We start from the raw sequence: 14,848 nt of genomic DNA, 5'->3' as shown, positions 1-14,848 counted from the left end.
AAGAAGCCATTCCAGATCCTGCCCCTGCCCCTGGCTCTCTCGGGTATCCCTGTGGAGTGTTCTCATAATAACTTGTAAATAACTAGATCATGGCCCTTACCACAGTTTATGATCTTTTGTTTTTCATCTCTCCCACTTGACTGCAAGTTTCTTGAGAACAGGAACCTAGCTTTATTCGTCACTAAATACTCAGCACTGTACAACACCCAGCGTACAATAGGTGCTTAATAAATGCTTATTAGTTGATCTTAGTAGTGTGTGAAGAATTGAATATTGCCTCCCAACATCCCCTTAACATCTCTTTACCTGTTCTAAAAATTGCCCTTTCGCTGGGCAGGCTACATCCAGTGAAGTTCACGGCCATTACCCACACTTGATAGCATCGGTCAGGTTCCAAATCTTCAAAAATGCAGTAGCTTTCTTTCACTGTCAATCTGTATTCTTCTACCAAGTCTAGCATAAAACACAATTATAAACTCTAGGGTGTCTTCCAAAGTTAATTGAAAATTATAGCTATTGGAAGAATTGCTCTACTATTTTCAGTGGAAAATTCAAACTGATAAACTGACAGATATCATTTTGTGATAGCTCTCACTTTAGAATCCATAAGAGCAACAGCATGGTAAAAAGAGATATCTAGAGTGATGCATTATTACTGTGAATGCTTACCAGAAAATAATAGCATATTAGTAACATTCTGGGCTTCATCTGCCACAATTAAAATAACTTAACTTCAATAGCAAACACTAAAATCGCATAGTTTATGTTAGCTTAAATCTCTGTAGTACAGTCTCAAAAAATTCGTAAGAAGCAATGCTAATATTTCAGGAGAGTATGTAATAAATATGGACAACCCCATTTTTTCTAAATTTATGATGTTATAAAGTACCTTTCCAAATTAGTAAACCATTTTAGTACTCAGCATGATTTTCAAAGCTTCAAATCCTGGTTCCTTCTCATGAATTCCAGAATCCTTTCAACTAGAGAGTTCCACAATTTATAGAAATACTTAAATTACTTTGATAAGTCATAAACTATTCTAAAAAGTAACTTGTTCAAACAAGACATTTCCTAAAATTTCTTATGTTATTTTACTTTCAATTTTTTAGTGGCATTCTTACTCGATACCCTTATGAACATGTGTCCCTTTGGGCCAATCTGATTATTCTTACTGAAATTTTTCTTCCTTTACAAAGAATTATTTTCTTTTTTAAATTAGCCCGTGATCATTTTAGTTCTCCTCCATTATTTCTCTTGAAAGACACATCTTCAAAACTCCTCCAGTTAAGAAGCCCAGATCATTTACTTTTAAAGGAAATTTAGGAGCTCTTCAACTCAGTTTCTTTAATTGCATCTTTCCAACCCACTGAGCTATACTTTCTGGATGGAAAGTTTGGTTTAAAGAATCTCATAAGGAGTTACACACTGAAAAACATTTCCCCCACATCGTAGAAACTGTGGCTGCAGTCTTCAGTGGAATCATGCTCTTCGGCTGAGTCCTGCTGCCCCAGCACTCCTTTCAACAATGCACACAATGTATGTTGGGGGAGACCCCACACATAGCACGGTATCCCAGTATAGATCACTGGATTAGCTAACTGGCATCAGTGGATTTCAAGGTGTCGAATGAATGAGACACAGGACACGTTAAGTGTTTAGGGGCTGGGGGTGGGGAGGAGCTGAAGCGCTTCAAAGAAAACACTCCAGCGATAAATTGCTGTTAAGAGGAGTCATGGAGAGCCACACAGTTCCATGACCTCTACAGCTAGATATTGAGGAGGAAGAAGCATGCTATAACAAAACAAACAGAAACAAGCAAACCAAAACATAAGCTTTGGAGTCTCAAAGGTTTGTGCTTGAATCCTACCCCCATGATGTATAAGTTGTGTGGCCACGGGCAAATTACTTAACCTCCCATCAGTTTCCTTATTTGCACATGGGGATAATAACACTCACCTTGTGTTGTGACAGATATATGATCACATCGCCAGGAAAATAAGCAGTCCTTAATAGACAAACTTAGCCAACTTTACACTATGCCTATGGTTGCTTTTTTTTTTTTTTACCTTTTCCTAATTTAAATAAGTATCATATGACATCTCAAAAGACTTAAATCTTGGTAACAGCGAACTATATTATAATTTGTTCCTCATGACAAATTGGGCTCCTGAGTTTTGTAATGCCATGTCCATCCTGTCACATGCTCATCAGGTTTCCAAAATATGTGGGTTTGTCTTCAACAAGCAATATAAAATGCCAGCACACCAGCTCTGATTCATCAGGAAGTACAAACTCCAAGTGTTTGGCTTCTAGGTCTCATTAGAAGTCCTACTGAACAGAGAGATATTTACAGAGGCTCAACTAAATATGTGTCATACATTCACCCTACTAATCACTTTCACTTCTATCTGCATATGAATTGGAGACACAAGGAGACTACACATACTGAGGCCCATGCCTTGAGAATTGTGAACCCTGAATTAACCCTTATGGTTTGTTTGCAGCTTTTATCAAGGTGGATCTGAGAAACCGCCAGCCATGACATCCAATACTGCATTTGCGTTAAAATTATTTTGGAGGGGGGCGCCTGGGTGGATCAGTCGGTTGGACGGCTGCCTTCGGCTCTGGTCATGATCCCAGAGTCCTGGGATCGAGGCCTGCATCCAGCTTCCTGCTCAGCGGTGAGCCTGCTTCTCCCTCTCCCTCTGCCTGCTGTTTGGCCTACTTGTGCTCTCTATCTCTCTGTCCAATAAATAAATAAAATCTTAAAAAAAAAGTTATTTTGGAGGACACTGTCTTGTATACAGCTCATTTCTCTTCTGCAAATTGGTACGTATTATACTTTCTTTTAGACTCAAGCACTGATGGAGACTTGTTCTCCCTGAAGTGCTCCTTTCTGGAAATGAGAATATCTTAGCTGCTCCTGTTATCCTGAGAGCTCAAAGCCAAATCTGAATCTCAATTACAATATTCATGTTGACCCTTATGATATGTATGCATTTTCTTTTCCTTGATTCTGATTTCCAATTTCTGCTTATGTGTTTTATGTTTGCTTATATGGTTGTTGGTTTGTTGTTGTTTTTATATGTGCTATAAATGCTTTGTGGAATGAGTCATAATATGGATATCTTTAAATACTTCATATTAAGTTACAGAAATGTTGACATGCATCTGTATTTGTGTTAGCAATCCTACCATTTATTTCTTGGTCATCCTGTGGCTCCTCCATGCAGTAAACCTGGAATGAATCAATGACATCTTCCTTGTTCATGCTCCAATAAACTGCAATTGTGGTGCTGGTGGCAGAATTTGCCTCCTGAGGTTCTAATCTAGGAGGCTGTGGAACTGGAATAAAAGCAAGATTGATTATTGCTAATGCTTTTTACTCATTGATTCTTTTTCATTATGCTCAAGTCACTTAAGCTCGTTGAAAAAACTTCAAACAATACAGAAATACATGGAGTAAATGTGGAAGGGCTCCCTTGTTCTCAACAACACCCACCCAAGCATATTCACTGAAGGCAACCACTGTGACATTTGAGTGTATGTCCCTCCAAAATGTTTTTTATGCATTTGTATAGACGTGCCTATAGACACAGAGAAATAAACATAGATCCCAAACTGTCATCACTTGATAATAATCTTCTGTAGTCCTATATTCAGAGTAACAAACTTATATACAGGCAAGAAGATGCATCAAATGATTTGGTTTTCTTTCCAAATGAAAACGAGTTGCTTTGCTACATAACCACTGTTGTTTCCTTCTACATAAATAGGGTCTATATCCAGAACAGAGACAAATAAAACCCTTTCAGATCCATTTGCTACATCATCAAAGCTGAAAAAAGACTGGTATGAATAAAAAATATCAAAATACACTTTCTGAAATTACTATGCCACTTTCTCTTTTTAACATGACTCTACCAACACATTTTTAAAAAATTAAACAAAATATAAAAACTACATAAGAGAAAAAGTACCCTATTAACTGATGCAAAGGTAAGGTTTAGATATCTAATATAACTCTATTTTTCTGAATTTTAAATTCAGACAATATTCTCAAGTGTTTTCATAGAGATTTTTAAAGTTTATGCATATTGAACCTTAATTGTACATACAACGCCATAAATCAAGTTCTTATGCAACTCTCTTCCAAAATTTTTGAGATACAAAAGGATTGAACATATTTTACAAATTAGAGGAAAAGGTTATTCCTATAGTTGAAAAGATGTCATGCTTTTAAATTTGCTTTTGTGGTTATTTTTTCCAGTCAACATTTCCTGAGAGATAAGCTTACTGAAATACTATGGGCCAAATTTTATGAGATTACTTTATGAAAAGTCAACACTGAAGGAAAAGAAAACAAAGGTTATTTCAACAAGAAGGTAAAAAAAAAGAAAAAAGAAAAAATGCATCTAAAGAATGGAACAAAAAGAGGCAAATTGAAAAGATTCGATAAGGAGCTAAGGAAATACAGAGTTAATGAAAAGCAGGATAAGAGAGTGGTCAAGTTCATAGGCTTCAAAGCAGAGACACCAGTCTGAGGTTAAATGCCAGATCCCCCACTTACTAGCTGTGTTAGCTTAGCCTCAGTTTCCCCATCTTTGAAATGGGAAAACAATAATAATAATAATAATGCCATTTCCTCCCAGGTTTCTTGTAAGCAGCATATGTACGTTAAGTGCTTAGCAGATTGTCTGACACACAAACAGTGCTAAAGTTTCAAAAGGCAAAACGGCTTTGGAAGGAGCACAGAAAATGGAGAGAAGGCAGGAAGCCCGTGAAGATGGGAGTTGAACTGGGGATCCATCATCTGGTAAATCACAGAGGGACTGCAGAGGGAAGACATGCTGAGCCGGCTGCTCAATAACCTCAGAAGCTTGCCTGTCAGAGCACCTCCCCAATGAATGATAATGGTTCAGAGACCCTCACACTGTCTTTAACTTTCCTATTTGTCTTCCCGGCAGGATATCAGTGTCACATTCTAAAGGAGTCCACCCAGATAAATGTAGTTCAGTAAATTTTCATGCTGCCCAGGTTTACTGAAGAGCCAGGCAGAATGCTTCAACTATTGTCAATCGTCTTTGAAACGGTGCCAAACTCCTTGAGGCATGAATGATGAAAATCTCCCTTTCTTTTTTCCTATGAATTTTACATTGAGCTATATCTGCTTTTAAAAATGGCAACATGTTTTCAAAAATCTCTCTCTCTCTCTTAGGTAGCTTAACAAACTTAAAAGGGGATATTTACTCCCCCAACAAATCACCAAATTTTAAGAAAGAAGTGGTTGTAGGGAATTAAGCAAAGCATGTGGGCTAGGAATGATTTTGTACCTCATGTGCTCCTTCCCTCAAAATTCCCCCCAGTTAAAACATCTCTTTTCAAAAACAGGAAACATTTTTACTTTTCAAAGTATTCTAAAATTAAAAGGAGAATAAGAATATTCCATAGATGCAATCCAACGATAATGGCTAGATTTACAGTTCCTGTGTGGCAGGATATCAGGGACTCAGATTTCATATGTTAGCAACTCTGTTTACACTTCTATAGGAATAAACTTGCAAAGGAGTAATGCCAAAAAAATACAAAATGGGATTTTAAGGCTTCTTTATGGGAGGCTAAGGAATTGGACAGAGAAATCACACCATGGATTTCCTCTACCTGATGACGTGTGCCCATAAAGAGCTGTCACACTCAGGTAAGCATCAGATCAACTTGGACTTTAGCTCCTGTGTGGCCACATAGATTTCCACTCCATCTAGCTGTTCCCAGAAGAGCAGCATGATTCACAACAGCCAGAATGTGGAAGCAACCCAAGTAGATATCAGTGGGTGAACAGATAAACAAAATGCAGTATAGACATACAATAAGATATTATTCAGCCTTGAAAAGGGAGGGAAAAAACAGAAAAGCAAAGGAAGGACATTGTGACGCATGCCACAACGTGCATGAACCTTGAGGACGTGATGCTAAGTGAAATGAATCAGTCACAAAGAGACAAATACCGTATGACTCCACTTACAGGAGGGACAGAGAGTAGTTAAATTCATAGAGACAGGAAGTGGAATGGTGGTTGCCGGAGGCTGGGGAGCCGGGGGGAATGGGGAGGTGTTGTTCAACAGGTACAGAGTTTCAGTTTTGCAGGATGAAAAGAATTTGGGAGATGGATACTGGTGATGGTTGTGCGAGAATGTGAATACACTTAACACTACTGAACTATACACCTCAAAGTGGTTAAGATGGTAAATTTATGTTATGTGTATTTTACCACAATTAAAAAAAAAAAAAAAAAAAGTCCCTAGGAGCCAGAGTCAAGGAAGCCTTGGATGTTACTAATCTCTGGTTATCCCTCCTTTCAGGGCAAGGCACTCTGCCTCTCTGTGGTGGGGCAGTGGTTCAAGTGCAGAGACCCTGAGGCCAAACTGCTCCCCACCCCACCCCCCACACGGCACAAGTAGCTGTATATCTAGAGCATTATAGGAGACATTTTTCTGTTCCCTCTGTTTCCTCACCTGTCAGATGGGAATAACAAAACCTACCTCCTAGGCTTGTCGCGAGATTGGATCAAAAGATATGCTGCAGTGTCCCCAGCGCCCAGCGGCATATGCGTGTGAAATAGATGCTAGGGGCTGTTCCGTGCCTCAGCAGAAAAGTCACATCCTTTCCTTAGAATTTCTGATTGGTTTAGGCAGTGATCGGATTAACTTTTCAGGTACCCAGTGAGGATTTTATATCTGAGATATTTTTTTATATATTTTATATATATTTTTATATATTTGACCATCACCGGTCAAAAATGAACAGAAACTATTTAGCAATAAGTCAACACCCCCGGGCTCCAATCCCATGAAGCAGCCATACCATGTGCGGCTTTGCCTCACAGAAATCAGTCTCCCTATAAACGGCTCGGAACTCCCGGGAGTCCCAAGCACCCGCTTTCTGAATGAATCATTAACACTTTGTGACAATTTAATTCTGTGTCCTCTTAAATATATAAAATGTCCTCTCCTTTTGTCGGTCAGATATTCAAAAGAATATCCTTCTAAATGAACAGCAGCATACAATGAATCCCTTAGAAGCAAACAACCTACTCTGTTAATCAGAATTTCTTAGTTTCCAATCACCTCTCGATTTAAAGACATTACAAAAAACACCCTTTGGTTTTAACATATTTATAGAGAAAATCTCTTATGATAAATGACTGAATTTTTCACTTTCTATAAGGTTGGTGGGTTTTGGGGGTCTTTTTTAAAAGACCCCTGAAAAGCCTTTTACCAAACTAAAATTCTTCCTACAGGAATGAAAATTAATTGTCGATGTAAAAATAGCAGCCGTCTTTAGGGTGGTTTGGAAAGAATATAGTATCTTTTAAGGAAGATATCTGAGTACATTTTACAGTAAGTGAAACTTGATAACTTCACTGAAACACAGCAGCTTTTGAGAAATCTAAATAAGTTTCATTGTCTTGTTTGTTAAAATAGCACTTTAAAAAATATTTTGAAGAGCCGGCAGGATGCTTCTGACAGCTGAGTAGGAGGCTCCTGGCCACAGAGCATGATGCTGAGTTGTTAGTTCTCTAAGCTAATCTGTTTAGTATGAAAAAAGCGGGGGGGGGGTGGGGGGGTGGGGGGTGGAGGGTGGACTCAGCTGAAGAGGGAAAAACCACTCATAAAGAAAAATCTGTTCAACACATATGAAAATATTTGATTTATTTTTCCTTCTATATCTGACTGCTGGTACGAAACAAACAATCTCTCGAAGACAGAGAGAGAAATCCTATTTTACAAAGAGAGAAAAAAGATGGGACCCTTTTGTTGCATTGCTACCTCCTCCTATCTCCTCGATATCCCAGGACAGTCACAGAGCTTCAAATGGAAATGCAGATTATAACTGAAATGGTATGCTAGTCTTATGCTTTGATTCAGAATCTAGCTTTAAATTTTTACAACTAAGAGTTTTTTCCGGTTATAGCTCCTTACATACAAAAACTTTACAAGGGAAACAAAAGCAAAAATAAACTACTGGGATTATACCAAAATAAAAAGCCTTTGCCCAGTGATGGAAACAAGTAATAAAACAAATAGGCAATCTGCAGAATGGGAGAAGATATTTGCAAATGATGTATCTAAGGCGTTAATATCCAAAACATATAAAGCACTTACAACAATTCAACATCAAAAAACACAAATCATTCAATTAAAAAATGAGCAGAGGACATGAATAGTTTTTCCAAAGAAGACATCCAGATGGCCAACAGATACATGAAAAGATGCTCAACATCATTCATCAACAGGGAAATGCAAATCAAAACCAGAACAAGACATCACCTTACACCTGTCAGAATGGCTAGTATCAAAAAGGAAAGAGAAAAAACAAATATTGGCGAGAATGTGGAGAGTGTAGATATTGGAGTGCACTGTCGGTGGGAATGTAAGTGGGTGCAGCCACTGTGGAAAACAGTATGGAGGTTCCTCAAAAAATCAAAAACAGAAATACCATATAATCCAGGAATTCCACCACTGGGCACAAGCAAAATCTTTCCATTTGCATCAACATGGATGGACCTAGGAGGTATTATGCTAAATGAAATAAGTCAGAAAAAGACAAATACCATATGATTTCACTTATGTGTGGAATCTAAAAAACAGAACAAGCGAACAAGCAAACACAAACAGAAACAGAATCATAAATACAGAGAACAAATTGGTGGTTGCCAGAGGGGAGGGGGCTTGAGGGGTGGGTGAAACAGGTGAAGGGGATTAAGAGGTAGAGACTTCCAGTTATAAAATCAGTAAGTCACGGAGATGAGAAGTACAGCGTAGGGGACAGGGTCAATAACATTGTAATAACGCTGTATGATGACAGATGGTAACTCCACTTACCCTGGTGAGCACAGCTTACAGTATAGAATTGTTGAATCATTACGTTGTACACCTGAGACTAATATAACATTGTCAACTATACTTCAATTTAAAAACTTTACAAAACAAACAAGGAAACACTGCCAAATTTCATCGAGGGAATTCATATCTTAAAATTCCTACCAGCCACTTGTTTTAACATCTGGTCACTTCTTGCTGAGCTGTCATCATAATGTTCAAAAAGTGAAAACGCAGCAGGCATTTTCTCTAAAGAAGCAGTGCTCTCCATTGCAGAAAGCAACCTATCGGGGGGAAAACATTTCTGCGTAAGTCAAGAAATTATTAACATACAGAGTGAAAGCTAGAAACAATGGCTTAAAATGAGGTGGTTGTTGGTGGTGGTAGTGGTGGTGGTGGGTTTTGTGAGGCACTGTATCCAAAAAGGAGTTAAACTGTTTTGAAGTCCAGAAAGATAGGTCTAAAATCTATTTATTCTTAGGATTCTTTGGTGTAACTGGTTAATATTAGAAATTCCATGCCTCTAGTCTCAGATCCGATTAGATGCCATCAAATTATACAGTCTCAATTTTGCATCTGTAAAGTTAGTCCTAAAAATTACTATAATTGTAACGATTCTTTTTTTCTTTGTTTCCTGAAGGATATAAAGGTTGTGAACCTGTCGGGGAATTCACACACTCTTTGATGTCCTTGCTGTTCCCAACCCTTCCAATTACGCTTCTAGTTATTTAGTCTTTCAAAAACTATGTTCACCTACTATGTGCCAGGCACTGCTCTGGGTACTGGGGATACAGCAATGAAGGAGGATAAAGTCTATAAATTCTTGAAAGACTAAACACACCACAGTTTATAAGTCAGCAGCCTTTATATACTCATGACCCTCTTAGGAGGGATGCTAACACTTAACATTTGTATCCAGGAGCAAACCGGGCTTTAAAACAAAACAAAGAGGTAAAAAGGGAAGGAGAGATTGCAAAAGCATTTCACTTCAGCATGAGGGGCCTAAAATTTGGTTAGGAGCTCTCCTCTATGCACCTGGCTCACAGGGGACTAGAATTATATTCCAGCAATTAAGCCAGCTTTGAGGAACTCCATCAGCTTCGTTAGCATGGACTTTTTGGTTTGGGCGGCACAGATCCACCTCCAAGCCTTTGTACTTGCTGTTGGAACTTTCTTCTTCTAAATATTGTATGGCTCCTTCCTCACTTAACCTAGATCTCTGTTCAAATGTCAGCTCCTCGGAGAGGCCAGCTCTGAGTACGCTACTCACACAGCACTATGTGTCCCTAATACCCTTTATTCTGTTAAATTTCACTTCCTCAAACTTATCACAACCTATTTGTTTTTGTCTTTCTACTTCCCCAGAATATAATCTCATTCAGGAGAGGACTTTGTTTTGTTCACCACCGTATTGTACTGTGTTACCTGGCACACAACAGGCATTTAACAAATTTTGAATGAGTAAAGGACAGTTTCACTTGGGTGAGATTATCAGGATCTCAGGTCTGGTAAAATGTTTTCATCAATATGAGGAGAAAAGATTATAAAATATAACTGAAATATTTAAGGAGTGTCTACTATACTTACTAGTGTTAGGAATAATAAGCCTCACTATCATCTGATTTGGGAGAGATGGGTCCAGTAGGGGCATCAAAGAGAGGTGACACTTGGGCTGTGTCTTAAAGAATGAGTAGGAGTGCCTGAGGCAGGAAAGGAAGGAAGGGTGTTGCAGACAGAAAAATGGCGTGAATCAAGGCATGGAGCTGTGAGAGGGTGCAGCAAGTCTGAGGGCCAGAGGGGCCCAGGGGCTGCCTTGTGAACTGGGGAATGGAGACAGAGAACAAATGAAAGGGAGGTTTGTGGCTTGACTGTGAAGAGCCTTTCATGTCCACCAAGCATTTCCATTTTATCTTGTAAGGCAAGGAGAGCCACAGAAGTGTCTTCACAAGGTGAGAATATTCTGGCAAGAGTCTGAGAAAGGATCAGAGCAAATATGCAGACCAGAGGTGTAGTGAGATCTGCTGGGAGAAGCCCACAATGCTCTAGGTGAGGGAAGACACCACGGACCTAAAGGAAGGCTTTGGTGGTGGCTCAGAGGGTGGAGATGATAGGTTCTGAATTAACGAACAATGCTGACTGTTACATATACTAAGCCTAGTCAATGCACATCACTGACTAGATGGGAGACTTTCTGAAACACAAAAGTTCTGCTTGTAGATACCACAAATAAAATGTTTGAGTCTTCCCTTACGCACTAATCTGTTCAATTTTAACATCAGTGTATGAAAGGGCAAGTGAACATCTTTTTAAAAGCAGGTCCTATAATGGTTGGAACTCTCCTTCTTTTTCATTATTATAACACGAGAAAAAAAAATGCACCTTTTTAACAGCCCAGCATTTTCTAAGCAAATGTGTTTTTCAAAATATGCAAATATTGAGTCTAAATATGCTTGACAGCATTCCTTAATTTAAGCATTTTCAGTGTTGAGAAAAATCATTTAATAGACAAGCACTGCCTTTAGAGATATAATACGAAGGGAGGGGAAGAAAACAAGGTAAAAAAAAAAAAAAAAAAACCGAACTAGATAATAAGCTCTTCTCATGGAAAGAAACACCAATAAAACTGAGACTGTGAGGCAGAAGTTGTCTTGAGGACATAAAACCTTCTTTTTGGTGAAACAATCAAGCTTCACCACTTGTGTGTGTGTGTGTGTGTGTGTGTGTGTGTGTGTGCGTGCGTGCGTGCGTGCGCGCGCGCGCGTGCATGTGCACACGCATGTCTAAAAGGGCTTTCGTTAAATCCCAAATTCCAAATTTTGCTGTCTTTTTTCTTCACAGAAAAATAATGGTTATCCCAAGTGTACTCTCCTTTAGGTGGCATGCAGCTTTAGCAGAAATTAATTCATTGTCAACTGGACAATGAAATAATAAAAATGACACACGGATGAACAAGTTCAAGCATGAAACCAAAGAAATGGTATTTAGAATTAAATGAATGCCAATTCATATTAGCAAGTTAATACTCTAAGGTGTAGAAAAATAAAAATGTGCTGCAGCATTTTTTTAAGATAAAAGCATGTGCAATTTTCTATTCGCCAAATTTTCCTGCCAATCAATCAGTACGTTCCATGAGTAGACGAAGTACAAATAAGCAAATAATGCATCTACACTGTCCAGTATATATGAAATGGCACTATGAATCCATATACTTTTTAGCTGAAAATACAAATCAGTAATACCTAGAGAAATGTATAATTTTTAAAAAATAAAGAAAACTGGGAGCAAAGCCTGGGTCTGAGTTTCTGGGCCTGCCTCATGTGCCTCAGACTCCTGCATGAGGACTGGTAAACATGCAGAGCCCTGGTCCCACCTTGTGTTCCCCTCTGGTGGACGTGGGGTGAGGCTCCAGGGACTTTGGCTTAACCAACCCCACCGGTAATTCAGGTGCAGCCAGTATGAGGAACCAGTGAGCCAAAGGATAGACCATTAGAAACCAGAGGTCCTCAACCCTGTCTGCCCATTAAAATCACCTCAGAAGCTTTAAGGATGCCCAGGCCATCCCCCAGACCAATTAAACTGGAATCTCAAGAGGTAAGACTCAGATGTCAGCACTTTTCCCTGGGTAACTGATTTATAAGAGAGCCACTGTAATGAAACCTTTATTGATTAATGTCAATATTAAACGAGTTTTTTTCTTAAAACTTATTAGCAATATTCTGTTGAATAGATTGTTTTTAAAGGTAAACAGGATTTATCTGTGCAGTTTTCATTATCTAAAAAAACAAAAAATAAAATAAAATAAATCAGGTTTCTATATTTTAGTATACCACAAATACAAATTTTTTATTTTGCTTTATGCTCTCTTGCAATGTGGCACCGAAGTAAACTCGCAGTTTTATAATTTTACAATTTATAGTTTTAAAATTTACATGAAAGGGGTAAAAATGATAAGAACAATTAGGCTCCACTGGTAGGAAGGACCTCAGGTCTTGCCCTGAGGCAAAAGGGAAAATGTATCAGATCAGTATGAGCAGTTCAGTATCAGATGCTCCAAAAGATAAATATAGATCTGATGGTATGTGTTTTTACAGACAACATTTCCTAGTTTCTTGTTGAGTGTTTTGCCTTTTAAGATAATGACAAATTTCCCTTAGATTGAGTGTTAACAACAGCAACAAAGACAAAACATAATCAAAAGAGGAAGGTTCATTTAGATGAGCTGAGCAGAAAGATAAATGCATGCCTATCTTTTGAAGAGAAAATGAGGGAACATTCCATTAAGATTACATAAGTCATAAAATTACTCAAAGCAAAAATGATTCTTTCAAATGCTCATATTTAACCAATAAGTCGAAGTATCTACGCAGTATTCTGTACGCAATGACAAGAAAGATGGTCCAGATTAGGCTGAAAATACAGAACACATCTAAAGGAAGCAGTTAAAAATCTACATTATGATAATTGTTACTTAACTAAAGCACATGCAATTTTCTTTCAAAGCTGTCGTTTAGCTTTTAAAAGCACAGTGTCTAAAAGTGAAAATTCAGTAGCTCAGTAAATGTATGTATTTTTTTAATTGGCAGCTCATTTTCTAGAAAGCATCAAAATATTAAAAATAAAGCATACAGTCATGCTATTCTCAGTCGCCACTACATTGTGCCATGTTTTATATACCTTTCATTGATTTCCTCAAACGACTTATGAGGGAATGAAAAGGGGAGAGAGAGAGAGAGGGAGAGAGAAAGAGAGAGACTAATTAACAACAAAAAGAGAAACCAACTAAGAGTGTTAAGATTATGCATGTTCTAAAGGTAACTTTTTAGCTTCCCTGAGGCTGTTTCTTTCTGGAAGGCTACAGCCCCTTTCTGGAAGGAAATCAGCGCTCAGAAGGGGTAGGGGGACTGGGCAGGAATGGAGGGGGCTTTAGTTCCCAGTTCTGCTCTACTCTCTATGATAAGCAAAGCCAGCCATGAATTCTTACGCTGCTCCTCTCTACTCATTAACAGGAAGCTTAGCTTCCAGAATAGAATTCTCCAAAGCAAGAAAAAGGACTTGCATTTGTTCAATGTGGGGTAAATACCTAAAATGTAATCAGTAGTTATCTCTGGGTAACACCTTCTCTGTGCTTTTCTGTATTTTCCAAATTTTCTAAAATGGATACATATTACTTTTCTAAGCAGAAAAAAAAAATGCTTTCTTTTTTACAATTGGTCCTAGAGAGAAAAATTCTTATCAAACAAAGGCAAGGTTCTTAGGGAACACAAAGAACCTCATTAATGTTATACTTCACGAGAGGTGTCTAATTTTTTTTTAAGGTTTTATTTATTTATTTGACAGAGACACAGCGAGAGAGGGAACACAAGCAGGGGGAGTGGGAGAGGGAGAAGCAGGCTTCCCGCGGAGCGGGGAGCCCAATGCGGGGCTCGATCCCAGGACCCTGGGATCATGACCTGAGCCAAAGGCAGATACTTAACGACTAAGCCACCCAGGCGTCCCAAGATTTTATTTATTTATTTGACACAGAGGGAGAAGGAGCAGAGGGAGCGGCAGAAGCAGGCTCCCTGCTGAGCAAGGAGCCGATGTGGGACTCCACCCCAGAACCCTGGGATCATGACCTGAGCTGAAGGCAGACGACTGCCTAACGACTGAGCCACCCAGGCACCCCAAGAGGTACCTAATTTTAAAAGACCAAAGCTTTGCCTTAAACATAAAGCAGCTGAATGATTTTCATTCTCTCTTGAGGATGTCATGTCCACCTCACTCAGATTTGTCCTGGCTGGAAGTATGCCCAAATCAAAAGCCTAACATTATTCCATTTTGCCTTGCTCTATCCCCAGACTTTACTAGAGAGCTGGGGGGACTGGGGAACTTTGAAAGGGAGGTCCCCGCTCATCATAAGATGGTGCTTTCCTCCAGTTTGACAATTAGGTGTGGGATTGGCCTACACTACTCCTGGTTAATCCTGGTTC

At 38.8% G+C, this 14,848-nt stretch overlaps 1 protein-coding gene across 2 annotated transcripts in view; it reads right to left on the bottom strand.

Annotated features, from left to right (window-relative positions):
- Positions 1-14,848, bottom strand: part of CMYA5 (cardiomyopathy associated 5) — an 87,697-nt gene that overhangs the window by 22,859 nt on the left and 49,990 nt on the right. Inside the window, exons 5-8 of one of the 2 annotated variants that reach the window (XM_028114509.2) lie at positions 13,554-13,576; positions 9,045-9,163; positions 3,196-3,345; positions 307-453 (exon numbers count right to left, since the gene is read on the bottom strand). In XM_028114509.2, coding sequence (XP_027970310.1) covers positions 307-453; positions 3,196-3,345; positions 9,045-9,163; positions 13,554-13,576 — 439 coding nt within the window. The remainder of the gene's footprint in view (positions 1-306; positions 454-3,195; positions 3,346-9,044; positions 9,164-13,553; positions 13,577-14,848) is intronic. The other variant, XM_088023651.1, reaches the window with a different exon arrangement.

This window comes from Eumetopias jubatus, unplaced genomic scaffold (assembly GCF_037043125.1).
Source record: "Eumetopias jubatus isolate StellerSeaLion01/CBP00866 unplaced genomic scaffold, mEumJub1_p1.0 scaffold_5, whole genome shotgun sequence".
NCBI classification, from domain to species: domain Eukaryota; kingdom Metazoa; phylum Chordata; class Mammalia; order Carnivora; family Otariidae; genus Eumetopias; species Eumetopias jubatus.
The sequence above is the reverse complement of the archived record's forward strand: the minus strand, read 5'-3'. Positions and strand labels throughout refer to the sequence as shown.